The 24,807-nt window shown below is 39.7% G+C and overlaps 2 protein-coding genes across 2 annotated transcripts; one reads left to right on the forward strand and one right to left on the reverse strand.

Annotated features, from left to right (window-relative positions):
- The first annotated feature begins 4,204 nt into the window (after positions 1–4,204).
- cgasa (cyclic GMP-AMP synthase a) lies at positions 4,205–7,801 on the forward strand. The gene is made up of 5 exons (XM_075485148.1): positions 4,205–4,964; positions 5,073–5,286; positions 5,448–5,705; positions 5,946–6,045; positions 6,719–7,801. The coding sequence occupies exons 1-5, from the start codon at positions 4,218–4,220 to the stop codon at positions 7,068–7,070; spliced, it is 1,671 nt and encodes a 556-aa protein (XP_075341263.1). The 5' UTR covers positions 4,205–4,217; the 3' UTR covers positions 7,071–7,801.
- A 1,365-nt stretch (positions 7,802–9,166) lies between these two features.
- On the reverse strand, positions 9,167–24,267 carry ddx43 (DEAD (Asp-Glu-Ala-Asp) box polypeptide 43). The gene is made up of 16 exons (XM_075485162.1): positions 23,949–24,267; positions 23,627–23,682; positions 23,090–23,207; positions 19,492–19,662; positions 19,067–19,148; positions 17,933–18,092; positions 12,509–12,627; positions 12,254–12,364; positions 12,034–12,175; positions 11,700–11,800; positions 10,624–10,711; positions 10,286–10,413; positions 10,017–10,126; positions 9,724–9,862; positions 9,549–9,636; positions 9,167–9,361 (listed from the first exon to the last, which is right to left on the reverse strand). Exons 1-16 carry the CDS (start codon positions 24,265–24,267, stop codon positions 9,167–9,169), a joined length of 2,127 nt encoding a protein of 708 aa, XP_075341277.1.
- Positions 24,268–24,807: the final 540 nt, after the last annotated feature.

Consider the following 24,807-nt stretch of genomic DNA (forward strand, 5'->3'; position numbering starts at 1 on the left):
ATTTTCGTCTTTTGAAGTAAAGGGTTAAAGTTTAGTGCCACTATTTCATCTATGTCCTCATGAAGTTTGATGCCAAGATACTTCATTCCCTGTCGTACCCATCTAAAATTAAAATTCTCCACCATAGATGAAATACACGAATTGGAGAGAGGATTTGCTCCAGTTGATGGAGTAGCCTGAAAATTTTGAAAAAGACTGGATGGTGTCCATCAGATGTGGCAGCGAAGTCAGAGGTTCAGATATTACTGCTAAAATGTCATCAGCATATAATAGTAATTTATGTTCATTGTTTCCTCCCCTTACACCTCTTATTCCGGGGTGTGCTCTAACAGACATTGCTAAAATCTCTAAAAAGATGATAAACAGTAATGGGCTCAGTGAACATCCCTGTCTAGTTCTCCGAGTCAGATTAAAGAATGGAGAGATTATTTCATTTGTCATCACTGCCATCACTTGGGTTCTTTATACAGCATTTGTATCCATTTAATGAAGTTGGAGTTGAAACCAAAATGAGAGAGTGGAGAACAGAAATTGCCACTCCACCCTATCAAAGGCCTTTTCTGCATCTAGGGAGATGGCAGCTATAGGAATAATTTGGGGTTTACTCAGCCACATTAGGTGTAGCAAGAGTCTAACATTATCAGTTGAAGTTCTATTTTTCATGAAACCAACCTGACTGGGATGAATGATGCTTGGTAAAACCAATTGTAAACGTGTCACTAAGATTTTAGTAAGAATCTCACAATCAAGATTGAGCAGGCTGATGGGTCTGAAATTGGAGGGATCTGCTGCATCTTTACCCGTTTTGGGAATTAGTGAGATTACCGCTTCATTAAAAGTTGATACACCCTCTGTAAAACTGGTATGACAATATCTGCAAAGGTTTTATAATATTCCACTGGGAGCCCATCATAACCTGGGGACTTTCCATTTTTCATTGAAGAAATTGCCTTCCTTATTTCATCCTCGGTTATAGGTGATTCTAGACCAGCTGCCTCCTGAGGTGGGAGCTTGGGTACGTCTATATTAACTCACTGGCTGCCAGCCATTTTCATTTCAGAGAGACCCATACTGCCAAGTGTTTTACAGTATTTTGACTGATTTTCCAAGACCCACAGAAAAGTGTGTCTTATGACTATGTACACACCGAAATTACCAAACTAAAGAGTAGACTCTCTTCTTTCATCAGGAAAAAAAAGTTTGTTTCTACCATTTTCAGTCCTTTAGTAATAGACAGTAGAACACAGGTTGGTTTCACCAAAAACAGCTGTTTGACCCAAAAAACGGAGAAAACAGGCTTCTTCTTTTTTTGTGCAAAGTGGCAATGCTGCCACCTAGCGGGTAATTTTGCCAGTATATTCTCTGTTTAGTGTTTACAAGCCTAAGATTTAGTGACGAACTCCACTAGATTGTCCCCATAATATTGTTGAAATATTCTATTTATATCTTTAGCATCAAAAAGTTGTACATCTCCCTGTTTTATAACTGGTATGGCACTAGCAAAGATTTTTTTCCTTCACCTGTCTGGCAAACAATTTCCCCATTTTTTCCTCACCTTCATAAAAGTTTGTTTTCAATCTATAAAGAGCACATTCTGCTTTTTTATTATAAATATCTTACAAAGTTCTTAAAATTTCCCATAAAAGTGTTTTGACAGGTCTAATTCCTTATTTTTTTATCTCCTTCTCCAAATTTTCCTGATAACATTCTCTTTTCTTTTTTGCAGCTTGTGCTATAAATTTTCTCTCATATATGCCTTTGAGAATTCCCACCCAGTAGTTACATCTTCAGTGCTACCAATATTGATTTCAAAAAAGGTTTTTAAATCTTCTTCCATAGTCTTTTTGAGTCTACAAGAAAGTTGAGTCTGACATTAAGCCAATGTTTAGTATCCATCTACCTCTCCTTTCAGATTGGCCTTAATAATCAATTCGACCGGTGCATGATCTGTAAAGGAGATTGCCCTTATATCACAGTCAGCCACATTATTTGCCAGGGAGGTACTTATCAGAAAAAAATCTATTCTGGAATAAGTTTTGTGGCAGTGGGAGAAGAAAGTAAAATCCTTCACCTTTGCATTTGTCAGCCTCCATATATCGATTAGTCCTACAGCTCTACTCAACATATGTAAGGCGTCTCTCTCCTTGGTCATGAGAGGAGGTCTGGATGAACTCTTATCTAGTACTGGATCCATAACTTCGTTAAAATCGCCAGCTAGGACAATTTCACCCTCAATATCTCCCAGTATTTTATTTACCTTGTGGTAAAAGTTGGGATCTCCCTTATTAGGTGCATATATGTTGCATAGTACAAGAGGCACTCCCTCCACCACTGCTTCAACAGATAATCCTTCCCTCTGCATCTTTAGTTTGTTTTAACAAAATGAAACTTACATTCTTATGTACCAGAATCGGAACACCATTACGTTTACTTGAAAATGAGCTATGGAATATATGTCCCACCCATCCCACTTTAAATTTCTCCACCTCCAGACCCTGCATGTGGGTCTCCTGTATCAGCACAATGTCTGCCTGGTTATTCTTCAAGAAAGATAATATCTTCCTCCTTTTGATAGGGCTGCTGCATCCATTTATATTCCAAGAAATAAACTTAACTGGTCTACTAGTCACGCTTTTCTTTCCATTCTAAAATAAAATTAAATAATGATAATAATATCAATAGGAAACAAAAGGTGAGATAAGTACTCTGTGCTTTAAATGTCTGTCTGTAACCATTCATAATAGAAAAAGTTACCATTTTTGGCTCCTTATAATAACCACTCACTACCATGTACCTGCCTGTTTTTGAACACATAACACAGAACCACAGTATAACAATGCAAACTGGGCTTGCACATAAAGTTGAAAAAAAAGCTAAAACTCAACCGGAGCCTCTCATTGGCCTTCACAGGGGTCGCTTCAGTCCAGTACAAAACGCATAGTCTTACATTGGTATGAGCAGCATCTCACCTCTCCCCATCCATCTCAGTCCACAGCTCCTCCCCATCATTGCTCATTAATTACTTTCTCCGCGGCTTCGACAGTGTTGCAGCTCACGCTTTTTCTTCTCCATTTAAAGTGCAACGTAGCGGGGAAGGCTCGTGTAATTTGCGCTTCACCGGTGTGAACGCTTTCCTCTTCTGCGCCAGCTCTCTAGACATGTCCGGGAACACAGATAGGCGACATTTTCACCAAACGAATCCTCGCTTTACCTTGGCTGCATTGATCACGGTATCCCTCGCTGATTGCCTCAAAAAGCAAATCAGCACCGGCCTTGGAGGCTGATCTGTATTCGGCATCGGTGCCAGTTGCCTGTGCGCCCTCTCTATCTCCATCTCCCCGCCAGTTTCAAAGCCGAGTCCCTCCGCCAGGATCTTTTGAACAGTCAAGCAGCGTCCCATTTGTACCAAGGGTTTCCTTTAGACCGAGCAACCTCACATTGTTTCGTTTGCTTTGTTTTTCAAGGGCTTGCAGTCTGTTCCATAATTGTTCCATCTGTTTATCCTTGCTCGCTTTGTCCTTCGGCAGCTGCTGCGTCGTCTCCTCCAGGTGTGCGATACGCACCTCAGGCTCACCCAGCCTCTCCTGCATGGCCGTCACCGTGTTATTCAGCTCAGCCGTTGTTTGTTTAGTAGAGGAAACATCGGTTGCAACCTTCTGCGGCGTATCATTCATCTTTGGAATTTCTTCCATTAGCTTTTCCAACCTATCCGATGTGTTCATAGTTGTCAGGGGAGCTTCAGTGGCCTCGAGGTCAACTTCATGCGCCGGGCTTTTCCGGGTGGACTGGCGCGGAGGGCTTTTGAAATACTTCGATGTCGCCATGTCTTGTAACCCTTTCTTTGACCGAGAGTATTCTGTTTGAGCAGTTAAAGTTCTCAGGGTGAGCGTTAGATTACTTAAATGTATGCGTTTTTACACCAACAACTCCGAAAATAACATGTGCAGGACAAGAGCCTCCCTAACTCGCAGCCATCTTGGATGCTGTACCCACGAGACTCTTAAAATGTGATAATTAAGAGAATCCTTACAATACACACTTTTATCCACAAGATGTAGCTATTGGTTAAGGAATAAATCAGCTTTGACTCAAATGATTAAACAAAATGTCCCCAAGAAAAGGTCAAGGGAGGAGTCTTCCAAAATGTATGGGGCGTGTTAGATGAAGTATGTCTCAGTTTAATTTTGAGCAAGCGGTTTCTTTTCTCTCATTTCATCATGAGTGGCAGAGGGAGACCACGCAAGGCAAAGAGTCCTGACTCAAAGCCTACCAAAGGCGGAACTCGACCTAAAGCAATTAAACGAGCATCTCCACCGAGATGTCCAGCCTCTAAAGAAGAAAAGCAGAATGAAACTATAAAGAAACAGGATCAGAAGAAGCAAAACCACCTTGAAGAGGAGCCACGTGTACAGAGAACCAGAAAAGGAAAGACCACAAACCATTTCACCGAGCAGCAGGGGTTGCCTGCAGGCAGCGGAGCAGCCAAAACTTGTTCTACAAACCCTACATCTGCAGGCGAGACTTTGAACACACACCCCGACGGGAAAACACACCTGGTGAAGAGTTCTCCGAAGATCAAAAAACCAAATAAAAGCCCTCACAGTGAGGCAGAATCACACCTCACTGAGGACACAAAGACACAGAAAGAACAATTTCCTGACCAGATAAAGAAACCCATGACTGAAGCTAAAATAAATGCTGCCAAAGCGAAACAGATGACAACCGTGTTGCAGCCACAGACATCCGAGGACTCCACAGAGGACGGAAAGAAAAAGAAAGTGAACGATCTTCTTAGAACGACTCTACAATCCAAATTGAGGATTAAGATGGAAGAAAGATCCAATGCAGCTAGAGCTGTAAATGAGATGAAAACACATATAATCAAGCATCTAAAACAAAAGACTGAATGTTTTAAAGACGTTCAGGAACCGCTTAACACTGGAAGTTATTATGAAAATGTAAAGGTAAGTCATTCTAGAGTTTTCTCACCACGTGGCTCATGGTGCAGAAAGCGCCCCCATCTGGTACAAGTATGCAGCTAAGACTTGTTCCTCTGATATTTTTGTGCACAGATTTCTCACCCCGATGAGTTTGACGTCATGCTGGCCATGCCGGTGGATCGAGTTCAGATTGAACCATTCAGAAATGATGGCGCCTTTTACAGCGTGGCACTAAAACGTGAAAAGAATCCCCTCAGGAAATTCCAGAGGGAAGACATTTTATGTGCCAGTGAAATGCTCAACGAGTTCAGGGAGGAAGTGAAGAAATGTGTCAAGAACTTTACAGGTCGGTGCCAAAGTTCATTTATAATGACTGCTTTTAATAAAACTCCATCTTTAGATGAAAAATTTGACAATACTTTGGCACTGCATGCACTATGGGCAACGTGGGCTGTAAATATGATTCATGATTAATTAAGATTGAGGTTTTTTTGTTTGTCATTTCAGAATGGAAGATGGAAAGAAAGAAAAAAGGCTGCCCTGCAGTGACCTTGATCACTACAAAAGAACCAGTCAAAATTTCCCTGGATGTTGTCCTCTGTCTTAAGGTGAAATCAAGCTGGCCATCTTTTACTCAAGAGGGCCTTAAAATACAAGAGTGGCTTGGAGCTAAAGTAAGGAAGGAGCACAGACAAGAGCCGTATTATCTTGTCCCAAAATATGAAGGCAGTGGCCAAGTGGAAATTGATGGGGTCCTTGCTAAAGGTAAGTCTGTCTTCTCTCAACAGCTGAACCCAAATAAGACAATGACTTGAAATTGAATGAATTATGGTACATAGAAACTCTAAGACATAAAGGATGGAGCATAAAGAGCAAACTGAATTCTAAAGGCTATAAAAAGGTAGTCTGGAAATGTCTACCTTTCAAATGATTTTCCCCCATTAATCGAGCAACAGATGCTTCAAGCTACCACCGTCATGAACTGTTGTCTTCTCTAACACACAGAGGCTTGGCGGGTCTCATTTTCTCATATCGAGAAGGCCATTCTGAAGAATCACGGATCCGCTAAGACGTGCTGTGAAAAAGGCGGCGCCAGTTGCTGCAGGTTAGATTTAAACAACCTTACAAAAAACACAGCTTACGAGTCCTCATACTGCATCATAATATTATACAGGTTTCCAAACTGCATACTTTGATATTGTATATACGGTAATGTATTATTGATGACTTTATTACATTTCAAAACTAAGACTTTATAGTCTGTTACAATAAGTTTTTTTTTTTTTTTTTTAATAAATCAGCTAAATATAATCAGATTCTTATTTCAGACACATGTTACTTGGCATTAAGGTATATAAAGAATATTTGTAACACTATGTCCACTGCTTTATAAACCTAGTTAAAGATTGCATATATAAATGATTATAACACTACATCCTGTGTGTGGAGAATGATTACACACATGACCTTATAGAAAATTATGCCAGATTTTTTTTTAACAAACTTGGTTGCAGTTGAGATTTTTGTAACTAAAAGAAATTCAACACATTTGTCTATTGTTCACTTGTGTGAATGATTTTTTTTTTTATATCGTTATCCATCTATAACAATAGCACATCTTTAATAATTTATTCTGCAGCAGTAGAGTTACCCATTTGGCGTTAATATAATATTATTTAATTAAGCCAAATCATTTCCAGTCTCCACAATTGGTCTTTAGGTAAGCTGTTTATTTGTGACTCCTTCATAACGGTCCATTTCTCACTCTTTTCACACAGGAAGGACTGTCTGAAGCTCCTAAAGTATCTTCTGCATCTATTAAAGGAAGAGGACTCCTCACTCAACAAGTTCTGCTCCTACCATGTCAAAACCACGCTCTTACACGCCTGCTGCTCCAGAACTAAAGACGACGATTGGAGGGCCTCAGAGCTGAGCCACTGCTTCCAGCTGCTCCTGCAGGACTTTGAGGACCACCTGAAAAAAGGTGAACTCCTCAACTTCTTCATCCCCAGTCAGAACCTGCTCTCTGGTCCTGGCATGAAAACGTGCAAACATCTGGCTGAGCGCATCAAGCAGGAAAGCGAAAATGGCTTTCCCATTTTTGAGAGAAAACAGCACAACACACCTTAACTGTTTGCTCGACGGCGTTTGAAGTGTGAAAACTGGGAAACTAAACCTAGGGTTTTATAGCACTGTTGACATTTCAATTTAGAACAATTTCATCTTTTTTTTTTTTCTTACTGCCCCGACTTCAGAAGATAATGGTTGGATAAACAATGTCTTTATTTTCATTGCCCAAAACTGGCTTTTACATTTGTATCATCATTGTATTCAAAGTTTCATATAATTAATAACATACTTCATCCATCCATAAGGGAAATTATTTACGTTTATATTTAAATAAATTATATATTTAAATTGGTTTTAGATATACAGTAATCTAAACCAAAGAAAAATTCTCTTGATTTTGTTGATTGTTTTTTTTTTCTACTAAAAGGAAACATTGCTAGCAGGTCTCGCCGTGTTAACTTTGCCGTGCACCTCACCTGGTACTGAGGCTGTGGGCAATCACACAGACGGGGAGTGCAGATTCAGCACATGTAATCCGATCTGTAAAAGACCATAAAAGGCAACGTTCATTAAGAAACACCAGTTCCATTCGTTTCAGCTCATAGACAACTGAGTGGAAGCAACTTTTTCTTTTTAATTGCCATCGTATGAATTGGACCCATTTAGATTTTAATGATTTGATTATGACTATTACAGTGACTTGGATTCTAATAGACTTGAATTGGACTGTATCTTTGAGGTACCTTGAGGTGATGTGTGTTGTTATTTGGTGCTTTAGAAATAAAACTGATTTGAACTGAACAAGCGGTTCATTTTATTTGCAACTAGATGCCCGTCATAAGAAATGAAACAACAGACGTTTCACAAGAATTTCCATCAATTTGTTTTATAAGAATGTGAAGAATTCATACATGATAAAACGGTCTAAAACAGCGGTATGTGTCTTATAGTCAAATATAATAAGACGTGTGCCTTCAAAGTTCAACTTCCCAACATTTAATGTCTTTAAAGCTGCAGTCGGCAGGTTTTCAAAATTCCGAGTCTAAAGTCGGAAAATTCGAACTGATACAACTTTCAGGTCCCTCCCCCAACCTCTAACAAGCTCCAAATCGCCCCCCCTCCCCCTCTGTGGACGAGGTTGTGCACGTGAGTTCACACCAGTGTGAGCGCACACAAGCTGGGGCAGACTCACGCTCAGCAGCGTGTGCACAAGCTGTGATTGACAGGTAGGATTCCTCCCCCCTAACTCGATTGGTTAAAAACAGCCGGGAGCGCTCGGTTTTTGCAAGCATGATTACAGGTTTCAGAGGGAGCTGCAGATTTCGTTATTTTTCCTAAACAGCCTATTTAATATTCTACTTCCAGAATCCCATGACAGTTCAAGCTAATATGACTAAAAAAAAAAGTTGCCGACCGCAGCTTTAATCACATCCTCTACATTTAGATTTTTACAGAAACTTACAGCTGTATTATGGAGTGTTTTTATTTCCTTCTTCAGAACTTGTTAAAACAGATGATCTGGATGCAGAAAATCACTCCCTGAGGGGAAAAAAAGAAAAAACGTTTTTCATTGAACTGACAAAAGTTTAACTGTGAAAATGTTAATTAATTTAAAACATTTACCTCTTTTATTGTCCAGGCAATTTCTTCTGCAGGTAAGGAGGAGGTGCGAAGAAGGTTTAAAGAAATCTTACAGCTTAACTAATAATCTTACAGCTCATATTTAAAGATACAAGGAGAGAAAGAAGGAAGGCAAGTCTCTTTAAAATGAGAATTTATTTGGCAGATTTTCTGCCTCAAATCAAGGAAATACAAAACAAAATGTTCAATCTTACATAAATGAGGTTGATGAGTTACAGACAGAGAAAAACACTTGAACTTTAATTAAAAAAACAAAACAACAACAAGTAACTGCCAACCAAATGATAATAATGACTGACAATCCAGAAAATAAACTCGGAGGAAAAAAAGCTCAAGTTATACTTTCAAATCCTCAAATCAGACCTTTATCCATCCTGTTGGAAAAAATAAATAGATAAATAATTTCCAAATGATAATTCATCAAAATACCAGACAAAAGTGACTTAATTATTGACTATTGATGTTAGCTGACCGTCTTTCTGTATACAAGTGTAGGTTACCTTGTGTTATGTGGACTAGAAGCCCCAGTTTTGGCCTCCATCCCTGCTGCCTCTACCTCCACCGTCTCTCCTTCCCCATCCTCCTCCTCCACCTCCTCCTCCTCCTCCTCCTCCTCCTCGTCCCTGTGCCCCCCTTGGATTGCACAACTCTTTCTCTCTCTTGTGCTTTGCGTATCTTTCTGCCATGAGTACTAGCTCATCGGGGACTTCCTGCAACAAGATGCATTTTAATTTGCTCAAATTCGTTCCAGATGTGGTCAATGAGTGTTATCTATCACCAAGCAAACCATTTTGTGACTGTGCTCCATGTGGTAACAAGTCTGCTGTGTAATGAGAATATACTATGAATTCCAGATATTTTGAATTTCATAACGACACATGATGTGTGTTTGCTAACTTGTCCTGCTCGCTCCAAGATGGGAATCAGCTCTGGGGCCATCCTCCAGTTTTCTCTTGTTACCAGGGTCACAGCAGCACCTGATCGTCTGGGATACATAGGCATCAGCATCAGAAACTAACCCAAGAACAGCCACCTTTTAAGCATGCGTGCAAACCTACACAGAAACTCTCACCCTGCTCGGCCTGTGCGGCCCACACGATGGACGTACTCCTCTATGTTCCGTGGGAAGTCGTAATTATAGACATGCGTTATGTCGTGGACATCCAGCCCTCGAGATGCCAAATCTGTGGCAACCAGGATGCGGACTCGACCTGGAAAACACAGAGCACTCCTTCTAAGGTCACTTTGACCTTTGAGCCTATGACTGTATTGGCATGTAAGCTATGATATTGTAAGAGCACCTCAAAAAACAGCATTTCCACTTTAAGAAGTGTGCACATCTTATTCTAAAAACTTGCTACATACTCTCTTTAAAGTCCCTGAGAGCTTCTTCACGGTCACATTGTTCATGGTCACCATGGAGACACTGCACAGCCAGGCCTTGCAGACACATGTCACTCGCCAGGTCATCGGCCCTGATTTTTGCATTGTAAATGGGGACATAAGCAGACACATCCATAAGTGTAAGTGGTGCTTCTGATGTATGCAGGTTTAATTCGTATTTCACAGTAACTGTAGGTCAGGGCTAAAAATAAACGCTCTTGTTTACAACCTGTGACTAACTCCCCACTCACATAAGCTTCTTGCCAACAAATATGAGGACTTTATCCAGGGGCAGCATGCTTCTGATGAAGTCAAACACATAGGCCTTTTTCTCCTCTTCACGAACGATCAGCACAGTCTGCTGCACTGTGTTAACGGTCTGAAACAAAAAGAAACATAGAAACAACAGCAGTCAGAAAAGCGACTGCCTTTTTGTGAGGCACATTTTTGTTTTGTATCAGAACGGAGGGAATATCTCAGTTGGTGGTCAATTAAACGTGAAAAATATCTCCAAGAAAAATAACTAATACCACGGTTAACACCCACACACATAAAAATAAATAAATAAATAAAGACAACTTCTCCTTACTGCTAAGTCGAGGGTGCCCACATAAACCATCATGGGATTCTTTAGATAGGATTTGGACAATCGTCTCACACCTGTGGGCCAGGTAGCACTGAAACATGAGTTAATGGAAACACAAGTTCATTTTTACTTCTCCACAGTACACTAGAAACATCCTGGAGAAAATCTGAAAAGCATGGAGGAGTAATGGCATTCACCATAAATAAGGTCAGGTTTGAAATTAAAGTTTCTTTCACCCCATGGAAATGTGTAGAAATGTGGCTCAAACAAGCAAAATTCTAGCACAGATTATATACATTTCCTTTTCATACCAGAAATACATTAATGGTTCTTAATCTGTTAGTGCCATAGAATTTGATCGCTGAGAAACTGGTCTCTTAGGATTAGTTAGACAGGCCTACGACAGTGATGAAGGAGCCAAAATGCCTTTCTGATAACCGCCATTCAAAGTCCTTTCAGAAACTGAATTTCATTATATGTCATGTTGCTATAACAATTCACATTAGCAAGGCAAGCCTGCCGTGGTAGTGGGCACAATTGAAAATATTTCTTTTTCACATTAAAGCCTGTAACGCATTTGTTACTCACAAGGATTTTTGTGCATTTACATTTATAAACAGTAACTGTTAAATTGGCACATAAAATGTGAAAAAAAAAAAAAAAAAAAAAACTTGGCTGTAGCACAAAATAAGTGTTGAGGAAATCTTCAGAGTAGAGGAATCTGCACAGTAATTACATTTATTAACGCTGTGCATTGGATTCCTCTGACAAGCAGATGATATGCCAAATTAACAGCCACCTCAGCAGCTCATCTGCTAACACTCAGACTCAGACTAACTCTCTGAATAATGTCAATGAGTGCATGTTCGAAAGGGACTTATGACCTCTTTTTCCACAGTAATCTGTTTTTTCTACTGTGATAAGACATGTTTCCAGTGATTCAAACTGTCAATGAACGCCGACTAATAACACTGGACGGTTTTAACGCTCAAAGTTTACATCTTACATTTCTCTCTGGGGTTGGATGTGTACTAGTGTCTCGTAGCTTTGACTTTAATCATGTGTTGTGACGTTTGTACCTCGTCATGACAGTCTGTCGGTCTGGACGGACGTCCAGAAGAATTTTCAAAATCTGGGGTTCGAAGCCCATATCGAGCATCCGGTCAGCCTCATCCAGCACCTTTTCCCAACAATCAGAGCAGTTGTTGAAAAAGAAGAAGAAAACATCTGTTCTCTAACACAACAAAAAAAAAGACTAAAAAAAGTATAAAAAGACTTTTGTGTCACCTAAAATATGTAGTTATTCCAAAAATAAGCACAGAGGATATTTAACAGCTTTTTAAAATACAAGTTTCAGAAAAAAAATTTGAAAATGAAATGGAAACCACAGCTTTAAGACACAAAAAACATCACCAAGTAGGTGATGGAACGAAGATTGATGAGCTCATTCATCTGTAGATCATTTAGTCGGCCTGGTGTAGCAATCACTATGTCGACACCGCTCTTCACCGCGTTGATCTGCTTTCTCCGGTCACCTCCGCCATAGATACAGACACTGAGAGAAGAAGCAGAGGGAGAAGTCACATCATGTCAATCAATTGCTGAATAGAAGCTTATTCTTAGCACTTATTACCTCTTGTATCCTTTATATTGGTACTTGCTGCACTCCGTTTCAATCTGTAGGGCCAACTCTCTGGTAGGTGTCAGCACCAACATGCCTGGACCACCCCTCTCAGCTCGAGGTCTAGTAATGAAGCAAGGACATATTCAGAGAAAGGCTTTGTAGACAGACAACTACTCAAGGTGCCCACTTTTAAAAGGAACGGGAAAAAATAAATAAAAATATGAATAGGTTGAAAAGTGAAAAAAAAAAAAGTCCTGTACTCACACAAGCTGTCCATCCATATGGATGAACCCTGGCAGCAGGTAGGCCAATGTTTTCCCTGTTCCCGTCTGAGCGATCGCTATCAGGTCTTCACCGCTGAGTGAGACTGGCCAAGCCTGAGACTGATGGAGGAACAATTAAAAAAGGACACCACACACTTACACCAACGATAGCTATATCAAACCACAACCAGCACCGTAACAAAACCAAGAAAATACTGCTGGAATGTTTATAAAAATAGTGGGACAAATTGAAGTAATGGACTAGATAAGTTGAAATGTGAGTTTTTGCTTTTAAAACTGTATTTGTGACAGTAGTCTTACATTCAAATGGAATACAAACGACAGGATCAAAATCTTGAAAAAAGACGCAGGTACAGATATCAGTTAAACCACATGTTTCGTTCACACATGCCATTTGGACGAAAGCAGAGATGCAGAACTGGCTGTGCAGCTATTTGAAAGCATATGCCAGTAATGTTCCATTCAATTTGACCAAGCCTGTTTTAGAGAACTGAAAGTTAAGAATAAGAGAGTGAGAAAGCGGTTTCGTTTCCCTTTGGAGCACAGTAGCTTGAATTCTTTAATCAACATGGGTACGCAGAGCAACACCTCCACCTTAGGAAGAGCTAAGGAAAACATTCAAAACTTGCCAGGCACTCCTCATTCAAGTTTAAACATGTACATATCATCATTTAGCAGACGCTTTTATCCAAAGTGACTTACAAGAGAGGGCAACAGAAAGATATCCTGAAGTTCCCAATCTATTAAAATGACAATATGAGTACAAATAACTACTGAGGAGCAAACCAAGTGTGAGTTAAGCAAGTTAGATATTTCTAACTCTAACAAAAACTGACACCTGGGTTGCAAATAGAGGTCTGCATTTTTGTTTTTAACATTTTAGCTTCTATTATGCAAGATGGAAAAGTATTTCATTCCTGCCACTGACACCACCTAAAGCCATCCTCCTGCGATGTGATGAGATGAGATCCACGTTTATGGTAACAAAAATGTGATGGGATGTTTTTCCTTGTACTGCATGGTAAGTGCTTTACTGCTAATATGGAAGAGCTCATCATGAAGTCATGAATCAGAAGTTAGAATGTGTAAAATCCCACTGAGGGAGAAGTGATAGCTGCCCTTTTATGGTGATTCACCATCACTCATTCACCATAAATGATAAGTAAGCCGAGTCCTAGAGATTCTCAATGAATAAAATTTTTTTTTTCCACATAGATCAACATATTTCATGCACTTTCATTTCTGCCTTTTTGGAAAGACTGCTGATTGAAAAAAATATATAAAAAGAAACAATTTTTTTTTTTTTTTTTTTAAGTTTCCCAAAAAGGACGTCACTATGTGGGTGTTTCCAAATCTTTGTAAGTTACGGGGAATGCCCACAGCCACACATACAATTAATATAACAGCAACGTGATGGTGAATTTCAAATTTATGGTAAAAAAGATGGTATCGACTTCTGGTCTCCTAAGGCAGGGATTCTCTACCAGGGGTACGTGGAAACATTTAATAATTTATTTCCAGGATGAGTAAATATTCTCAGTCACTTCACAAGCCCGTCAATAAAATGGTACATGTGCGCTACAACTAGTTTCCCCGACGAGACAATAACCTGTGAGTTTTCACTGTACTGCCTTGGTTTAGGTTTGGCCTCTTTCTCGGCGGGCTCCTCTGAACCCTCTCCTGAATCCGGAGCAACTGGACGTTTCAGCCATTTATTCATATTTACCTGCAGGTAGCCATTTCTTTTGTGTTTTGTTCCTGCTTTTTAAAAGTTTAAATGCCTGTTTAAAGGGGACATTTTTGTGGTAAATGTTACAAGAGTTATATATATATATATATATATATATATATATATATAACAAAAGGCAGGTATATTATTTATTATGATTTTGTTTTTTTATGTATTTATTTATATTACTTAATTATTTTTAAAGCAACATTATTTATTTCAATGTTTAATTTGAGTTAAAAAAGAAAATGCATCAGAATTAAATGTTCAAATTAAGGAGATGAAATAAAAACTATTTTCATTTAATTATCAGTTGTGTTCCGTTCTACTTTTGGAGAATCATCAACATGTATGAGTGAGGGGGTACTCATGGTATAACAAACGCTCAGGGGGTACACAAGACAAAAAAAAAGGTTGGAACCACTGTCCTGAGGGATCATAGTTTTAAAAGGTTGTGAACACTGAGTGGATGGATAAAGGTCAAGTTTAGTATATTTTTATTAGTTTATCAGAGTTACGGTAAGTTGGTTCATGAGTTGATAGTAGAGGCTAATGTTTTAGGGTCAAACTGTAGAATAATATGAGTTAAATTATTATTGCCAAATCTCAGGAGAAAGAGCTGCCGAGACAAAGACAGGTCTAAAAAAAAAAAAAAAAAAACATACCAATTCAGTCTCAGAGTATTCATTAGTTAAGTGGCCTGTGAGAAATGGGGATGAGTATTTCCCTCCGAGACTGCGAGTCGAATAAATCTGTCAATCTATGATCATGTCCCGTTGCTGGTCTCCTTAAGGATGGAAACCATGCATCATACAGGATAAGACCTTTACTTTTTGCCAGTTTCTGTAGTAGAGCCGCTGTGTAAGTGTACCTACACAATTCATTTTATTTGGGGGATTTGTCTTTTATAGCAACAGGAGGCACATACACCAAGTAGTCAGATGTGGCAACTGTGTTGCAACCAGGAAGTGATTCAAAAGTTTCCAGCAGAATTCACTGACGAATCTATGGGGGGGAACCAATAGAATACTGGTTACTTGATTCCACTAGAGATCGTAACACTGCAGGACATCTTTTATTTCCATCATAAGAGCTGAAGCATTGCCAATATTAACTTTCCTGCTTGCCAGAGGTTGTGCTACGACTTTGGCCGCATCATCATCAAAATAGCGAAGTAGGGGGTGGTCGGTGGCGTAGTGGGTTAAGCAGCCACCTAATGTATAGAGGCTATAGTCCTCGCGGCAGCTGGCCCCGGTTCGAGTCCCGCACCGAGCGGCCCTTTGCTGCATGTCTCCCCTCTCTCTCTGCCCCTTGCATTCCTTTCTCTCTCCAACTGTCCCATCATTAAAGGCATAAAAAGACCTGAAAAAAAAAAAAAAATATATATATATATATATATATATATATATATATATATAAAAAGCGAAGTAGTACATTTAGAATTTTGTCCATATTCTGGCTGATGGCTTCATCAACATTTAAAGAAAACATACACCGTTTGAGCTCATCAGACAGGTGTTTCTTGAACGCTGGTGCTATGCCATGGGTGTTCATATAACTGGCGTGCTAGTTGGAAACAGACAGTTTCGTCAAAGCAGTTTTATCAACCGCTATTCATTTATTTATTTATTTTTTTACAGAGATCTACCAGCGGTTGAGCGATCCTGAATGACAAATCGTGTCCCGCAATGAATGCGCAAACGTATTTTCAACTCACAAATACGATCTGTCATTGGCGCCTTCATGACCCCAGCGAAGAACTCTTTTGCTGCTAGTAGCATATTAGCTTCTTCGCGCACAGCACACAAAAACAAGCACCTGGCTCTCTTAATTTTTGGCACCAGCTACCAAAAGGCTTGCCGTCTCCGCCCCTTTCATCTATCAACGCCATTTATTTTTAATGCCTTTTTCAGTTAGGACGTCTTCCCCTGGCTTCATGAATTTTTCCTCCATCATTGGATTTTGGTGAAACAAACGCCGGCCTGGATGCTGCATTCAAGACCACTCGGTGGGGCTTGAAAATCCCGCATCAACAGTTTTAATGTTTATTTATTTTGAATCGCAGTCAAACGACACACGCCGGAGATCCGGCATGGTGCCGGAAGACTTTAAGCACTGTCTCCCACAATACACTCAAAAATATAACTGCACAGATGTGCCACTCTGGTGAGAAAATTTTTATAAAATTATATTTAAATGCAGTGGCGGCTGGTGATTCAATTTGTTGGGGGGGCGCAGTTGCGCGTGATGGGTCAAATAGCACCTCACAATCAGAACACAACACACAAATTCTAAAAACCACCTAAACTAGACCATTGTTCAAGTATTAATACAATTAGAGAGATACTTTGGATATTGTTGACCTTAAATAAAGAGTTTTGGGACAGAATAGATAAAGAAATATAGGCTACTGTAATTAGAATAGACCACATGTTATACCATAACCACAACATAATAGTAGGGAGGGATGATGGTTCTGAATTTCCTATTCTATTGCAAAATGTACAAATATTCAGGAAAAACAAAGACCACATTAAAAGGTAGGTGTGTCTAATGTTTTGAGGACTAATATAGAAGACTGGATCAATTCTGATGTTTTTAAATGTGCTATATAAATAAAGCTGACTTGACTGCACTGAAAAATGGACAACAACTAATTTCTACAACAGAGACTCACCTCTGCAGCAATCCTACTGTCTGTGGTCTTCTTCCCCGAGAGCCCGGCGCTTCCTCGGATGCTTGCTTGATGGACGTGATTGATTCGATGAATTGTCCAATCACGTTAAGATTAAAAATATGGAAAACTCTGCCATTGGTCTGGGCGCACAGAGATGCGAACTAGAATCAATTTTTCATGCGCCAATGAAAAGCTGCTTCTGCTTGTTCGCGGTAAAAAAGTTTGCTAGCTCTCATAGACTCCAGTGTTACCGGAGTAGCAAATAGCAAGCCTAGCTTAAAGTCGAAAGCATTTAATGGTTGCTGGCAGTGGCATGTAGCCTACAGCAGAGTCTATCACACCACTGCACGAGTAAAAACGCAATGTACAAATGTATAATTAATTTCATATTTGTTATGGTTGATTCACGGGAGGGGCGGCGCTCTAGCGCCCTCTATTGACCAACCGCCACTGTTTAAATGGTATAAACCTGCTTTTTAAAAGGGAATATTTAAGATAAATTTTGATCAATTCTATCAGTCCTTTAAAGCTGCAGTCAGCAGGTTTTCAAAATTGCGAGTCTAAAGTCAGAAAATTCGAACTGATACAACTTTCAGGTCCCTCCCCCAACCTCTAACAAGCTCCGAATCGCCCCCCAAACCCCTCCCCCTCTGTGGACGAGGTTGTGCACGTGAGTTCACACCAGTGTGAGCGCACACAAGCTGGGGCAGACTCACGCTCAGCAGCGTGTGCACAAGCTGTGATTGACAGGTAGGATTCCTCCACCCTAACTTGATTGGTTAAAAACAGCCGGGAGCGCTCGGTTTTTGCAAGCATGATTACAGGCTTCAGAGGGAGCTACAGATTTCGTTATTTTTTCTAAACAGCCCATTTAATATTCTACTTCCAGAATCCCATGGCAGTTCAAGCTAATATGACTAAAAAAAAAGTTGCCGACCGCAGCTTTAATTAAGTGAGCAACCCCCCCCTTAGTTTTTGTCCATGTGCTGAGTTCATACCTGGATAGGGGTTGGTTTGGTAAAGCCAACACGGTCAATATTTTCCATAATCTCTGGATAAAGCTCAAAGGCCTCCAGAAATGTGCGACAGGGACTGGGAATGGTCCTCTTTTCCCCCTCCTCCTTCAGGTCATCCACAAAGATATTGTTATTCTCTTTCCTGTGGAAAAATACAACATAAACAAGAACATTTGAAAGGGTAACGTGGCCAATTCCAAACAGCAGTTCACTGCAAGACAAAGACAGAGATGACTACAGATGGCACATTGGATCCAGACAATGGGGTATTACAAACAGGACCTTTAAATAAACAGCAGTGAGTCATAGAAGCTGCTCTGACAAGCCCACAATTACATGAGCTATACAAAGGGACCAAATGTTTTTCCACATCCTGACCTTGAAACAGTCCAGGTGTTTCACTGAATCAGTTATTACACAGCAAGCTTAACCCACTGAATAAGATCATAATCGGCAGCAAAATAATTGTACTGGGATTAGAATCTACAGTAGACCGATTAAAACGAAAGGCCTACAAACAGCCTCAGACTCTTACACACATTGCCTAACCAACAGAGTCAATTACCCTCAGGCTTTAGGTTTTGGATATTCATATGTAGGTCCAAGACAAGCTTTGTGCCTGCATCTTTCAGTCCTTAATGTCAGAGTCCGTAAAGAACCTGATCATTATTTATGTTTATTTACCCCTCACTTCCCACCTTGATCAATTACAGTGCTTTATTTTTGTGAATGTTTTTGTTTCCAACTATTTTACTGTGCTCTATGCTGTTTTGTGCTAAAGTATACTGATGTTTGTCATGCGTTTGTCGTTAATCTGGCTGGGTATTTGGGAGTTACTGGTGCTTTCTGTACAAACAGAGCTCCATGTGAACAAATAAGGTTACTCTAAGTGTGAGCTGAAGCTGAAGTTACCAGTAAAACAGGTTCTTAAAGCTAACAATAAATGAGATGATGATGGCGTCTTTCAAAACACCACGATGATCACGTACTTGTTATTGTCAGATAAACCCCATTTGACTTGAACGGTCAGGCCATTCACATAAAAGATAAGAAAACAAACCTTTGAATCTATAACCCTGCTATAATATTCTAGGAGTCTAACACTGTCACTATTACCTCCATTCACTGACTTCCTCGGGTGTGAGCATGGACACACTCTCTGCCTCAGTGTAAAACTTCTTCTTCATGGGTGGGAGATCTGCAGAAACATGCAAATATCAGAAGTAGTTTAAGGTCACAGATACAACCCACTCACAAATCAACTACTGGTGTCATATCAAAAGAACCTTTGAGGGGATTACCCTTGCATTCAATAAACCATGTTAAACTGGAGCCAATTATTAAACATAAACCACGCAAGTAAAACAGGTCAAACTGATAAAGCAGCATTTGTTCAATTCCCCAAACACTATTACAGATAAAGTTGATCACTTTTTTTTAACTGTTAATTTAATTTAATTAAAACCATAGTCATCCAACAATAAATCATGTCACTGTCTAAAGATCTGTCACCTGACAATTCAAGTCATTAAAGCCCCCACCTTTCCACTTGAGCTCTTGATATTTTAGCCTGTTCTCCCGGAGGTCGTTCCAGTCTATGGCTGGAAGGGCTGGGACATCTGTTGAAGCCTGTATTTCTGCAGCAGACCAGACAGAGCCATTCTGCTTTGCCATTCCGGTGCTCCCATCACGGTATCGTCCTCTACCAGAATCTGAGAAGATCAGTGCACTCCATGATGTTTTACTTAATTTACAATAGCACCCAATTATCTTCATAAGATTTAAATTAGCTTGCCATAAACACCCTGCTTCAACTGACACAACCATCTGCTTCTCAATCTATATTATATCAGTTTCCTGTTCGTTTTGTCTTTTTTCCTTGTTTTTGAATATTTTTTTTATGGTACTGTTGTTATTTATGTTATTATTGATTTTTTTATTATTATTTATTTTTTTCTCTTTATATTATTTGTGTGCGAATATTGCAGTTCTACGGTCAGCTTTGCTGTTTATTTTGGGAAAGGGGTGGCGGGAGGGGATTTTTCATGTTACTTTTCCTCTGACATTGTATACAATTTCTTGAAATAAAGAAAAAAAAAGAATTTGGAAAAAAGAAAAAGAAAAAAACATTTTGGAGAATTGGACAGAAACATTTTCCCTGCTTTTCAGGATTTCAGGAGATTTAGGGCAGGTCTAAAATGATTTTTTTGTAGTGCCACAGAGAGAGAGTGAGAATCATTCCCATTACCCAGCTCATTGTTCACCTGGTAGTTTCCCAAACTTTTACCAGAGACAGCTAAAACTAAACAGATTTCAGCCACAATAGACCGCTTTGACCTTGGTTCTGAGTCACTTCCTCCCTCACTGGTGTGCCAAGATCTTTGCTGAATCCTCAGCAAAAGCTTGAAGATGAAAGATTAAGAGGAAATATTTCATATCTGGAGACTGCAGTTGTGATTTTACAACTAATCAGTTTGCTTTGGTTGAACTAAACTGGGTTTGACCCCTTATTGTGGTTTAATTGAGCACAATCTGTCAATTGTGGTATAGTGCAAACCCATCCCCACAGACTGAATGCTGCTAAATTTTTTTATGATTTTTAAACCTAATTTGATCTACTAAGAGATTGTTTTAATCATTCCTGTTTAGCTGAGTAGTTAATAACGCACAGCCTTTAAAACAGAAAGTGAAGCAAATGTTTGCCTCATAAAAAGTTTGACAGCACAGTCCACATGATACACCAGAAACAGCCTGGCTCAGCTGCAGAACAATCATCTGTCAGTTACCAGAAACGGAAGTCTCAAGTCATTTCGGGTTATTAGGTGTGCCAACTGTAACTCACATGCCTTTCTACATAGCTATGATGTGGTGCGTGGGTCTCAAGCGTCAAACAAGCATGAGGCAACATGAGAAATGCATCATCCTTTAACCCATTGAGGCCGGGAAAGCGTTGCCGCATTTCTACCTTTAAGGCTGGGAAAGTGTACACGTCTTTTTTCATGTTTAAGGTTGTTTTGCACCAATTATTGACCTCTGCGGCACTTAAATGCATTATAATAGACACGTGAGAGTGTTGTCATATTCCTCGTGTCATTGTTTTGAAGTTAAGTTACATCGAGAAAAAAAAAAAGTTAAGTTTCATCGAACCAAGCATGGAGGACTTTCAGTGGGAATACATTTCAGACGGGAGCGATTGTGAGGAGTTTCTTGGCTTTGATGATGCTGAAGAACGTGCTGACCCAATTGATGGAGATTTATGGCTAGCACATGTCTTTGAGGATGATTTTGAAGGGTTTGAATGTGAGTGGAAGACTGAGAATTACCACCGTAATCGACGGAGAGATTTCAACCGCACACCAGGGGTGAAAGTCGGTTTACCTGCAGATGCCACACCGTTGCAGGCATTTAATCATAGTTTTTACTGAGGAGCTTTGGTCTCATCTCGTTTCCGAGACGAATAGATACAGTGACCAGGTACTTCAGACTCCAGCTCGAGCAAAGATGACAAGGTGGTCATACGTAACTGTGTAGGAGATGAAAACGTTTATTGGAATGTGTATGTGCTTCTTGTGCTGCCAGTACGAAGTCGATAAAATAAATAGATAAATAATTTAAATATCAAATTAAATTTTATTTTATTGCTGTTTTCTAATTGAAAATAGTGCTGTTCCTGCACTTTACTTTTTACATTTTCTATTTTCGTGAAGGTGTATGTAAATGAACTAAATTTCCAAAGAAAGCCACAGGTGTAAGCTCACAAATACTTTTTGAATTTTGTTTCTATCTGCTACAGAGGCTGAGAAATCAATCATTTAGTAATTGCTGAATTTCCAGAAAAACTTCAGGTTTTAGGAGGTCTTTCTGAAATCGCCCATAGGTTTCACAGGCATTCTAGGCCTAAATGGGTTAAGACACACCAGATAAACAGAGGGAAATTTTACAATAAATGCTCAGGTTTTAGCTTGATCTTAAAGTGACCATCCGGGAATTTCGACACAGGATCTCATTTCCAAGTCAGCCAGGATGTAAGAAATGTGTCCAGAATGTTTTTTTTTGCATTCCATGCAGTCCTTGTGAAATCCCATATCCCTGTTGCTAAGCTAGCGAAAGTGAACAGCTATGCTCTAGCCTGTCCCAAAAACAGTCTTTTCCAGTTTAAACAACATTCAAAACAAAACCGTAATTATTCCAGGCTCCGAATGTAAATGTTTATCTTCATATAATGAGGTTTGAAATAAAACCGATCTAGCACTGCCTGGATTTTAGAATGTTGAGGGACTAGTTTCTCGGGGTCAGCGCAATTTTACCTCGCTGTCTTCAGTTGTGATGTAACCACACTGTCATCAACAGGGAGCCGCAAGAGAGATTGATAGTGATCAAATAGTGATAGTGATAAAATATAATACAAGTTTGGTTAACTTCCTAAACGCCCCCATCAACACATATATTTGCATCGATAACCTGCCATGATAATTGAGTTGCTTTCAGTGTTAAATGAATAGGTTTAGAGTGTTTTCGGGGCAGGCTAGAGCAAAGCCGTTCACTTGCGCTAGCTTAGCAACAGGAACACGAGATTTCACAAGGACTGCATGGAATGTAAAAAAAAAAAAAAACACCTGGACACATTTCTTACACCCTTGCTGACTTGGAAATGAGGTCCTGTGTCCAAAATCCCGGATGGTCACTTTAAGTTAACCCACTGATTCCCAAAAACAAGCTGGCACGCTCGAAAGGCACGTTTCTAAAAATTAAAAGGAGCTGAAATCACATACATTAAGCCAAATATTCTTACATATTCAAAAAACAACAACAACAAAAAAAAAATGCACACCTCAGCGCAACAGAAGGAAAATTCACAGACTTTCATCTGATCTCTTGTTTGCATTTGTAGAACTGTTAATGTATTTGGCAGAGTCCTGATTAATAACAGTTCCCATTGATATATGAGCCATAAAGTCTGTTCCAGTAGTTTACTGAGCTTTGTGGCAGCATGAAAAGTTCACACAACACTTTGTGTTGCGACCTGTGTTTGGATCAGAATTCAGAATGAAAGGTCATTGTCCCTATGACCGCCCAACGATCTAAAAATCATTTAAAGAAGGTCCAGGTCAACGCTTTTAACAAAAACAGATGCCATACCATTAGTAAACCGTGAGCTTCCACCTGCCACCAGGTCTTCAATCAACGCTTTGGCCTTTTGTTGAGCAGCAAAGGATCCAAAGATGACCACCTCTCCTTCATAATCACCCTTGTTAATCTTTAAAAAAACAAAAAAAAAACACAATAACCAAAAAAAAAAAAAAAAAACTTAATATGTCCTGACATTCAATAAGTAAAGCATTCATGGCTGTTGGACAGCTCTCAAGTACAAGGCAAGGCAAGTTTATTTGTATAGCACAATTCAACCTGGACTTAAATACACTCAGCGTTTCAGCTGATCTGAGACTTTTCCTAAATCGCTTTAATCTCAACTTGTCTTGTTCATAATTACCATACATGTGCTTATCTTAATTTAGGGCCAAGTTACATTAGCTAACTAGAACAATTGCATGAGAATACCTCCTGAGAGCCCAAACATTGTCAATACTGTCAGTCAGTCAACATAGAACAAAACTGTTAGTAAAAAAATAAATATATATTGAACTGATTAACTGTGATAAATATGAGGAAACTTGCCTTGATTCTTGCACCACTGCTTTCCTCAAGTTCACGAATTTTGGCTCCCCCGCGACCTTTAAACAGGATAAAATGCACAAAGCTTAAACAAAACACTAAGCACGGATACTACACACATTGGGCACTCAGATATGCAAGTGCCAGTTTCATAGACGAACCGGCTAACAGAACTCTGCAGAGGCCAGAGTCTACATGAAGGCAACAAACTGTGAGCAAAACTCCGCAAATTTAGCATAATTAGCTTGAAGGATTGATTTTAGCTAACACTCCACGTGTGTGGACTTTGCTTTTGCGAAATCCTACTTTAAAGTTAAAAACACACCAATTATTCTCCCAACTGACGAATTTTCCACTGTGATAGTCACAGACGGGGAAGAGTCCGACTTTTCATCAACAAAAGTCTGTCGTTCAGGGCCTCCGGTGATATATCTTCCTTCTCTCCGACTCCTGAACTCGAGTACCTCCCTGCTGTGGTTGGTTCTATCCTCCCTTCTGGCTCCAAACGAGGCTCCTTCTCTTACGCCGAAATATGCGTTTCCTTTCTGACAATCACCAACTGTGCCTTTCCATTCAGCCGGAGCAGATTTGGGGGCAGACTTCTGGGTAGCAGCGCTGTCCTCATATTCCTCCCAGTCAGACATTTTAAACTTGGCTCGTGACCTGTGTGGGTTAGCCGCTTACTAACCACAATTAACTGTCAAGCTGTCAATCAAGAGGACGTGACCTTCACTTCCGGTCTGTACAGTGAAACTTCCGACCACAAGTTGATTTGAGTCGGATTTGAATTTTCAATTGTAATCAACAAGTGAATAAGTATTTAAATTAATTTACATTTGAGCTTTAATTTTTATAACTAAAAATAAAAACACACAATTCTTAAATCGACACGACAAAATTTGGGTATTTTTTTTCTCTTTGGCTCACACTATAGATGTACGCTATCTTTACATGGAGTTTGCTACTGCCAGTTTTGTGCAACATGGCAATTTGGAAATACGCAATAACAAACCATGTTACCAGCAGCAGTAGCAAATTCTGTGTAAAGATAGGCGAAGGTCACAGAGCAAGAAGTAAATGAGCTGTGCTGCAGAGGCGAGCATCGACCAGAAAGCCCCCAACAACAACAACAACACGGCAGCTCTGAACTAACAGTGCAATACTCTGCATCAGGGCTCTCAAGT

The sequence above is a fragment of the Odontesthes bonariensis genome, chromosome 2 (assembly GCF_027942865.1).
Source record: "Odontesthes bonariensis isolate fOdoBon6 chromosome 2, fOdoBon6.hap1, whole genome shotgun sequence".
Taxonomy (NCBI): Eukaryota; Metazoa; Chordata; class Actinopteri; order Atheriniformes; family Atherinopsidae; genus Odontesthes; species Odontesthes bonariensis.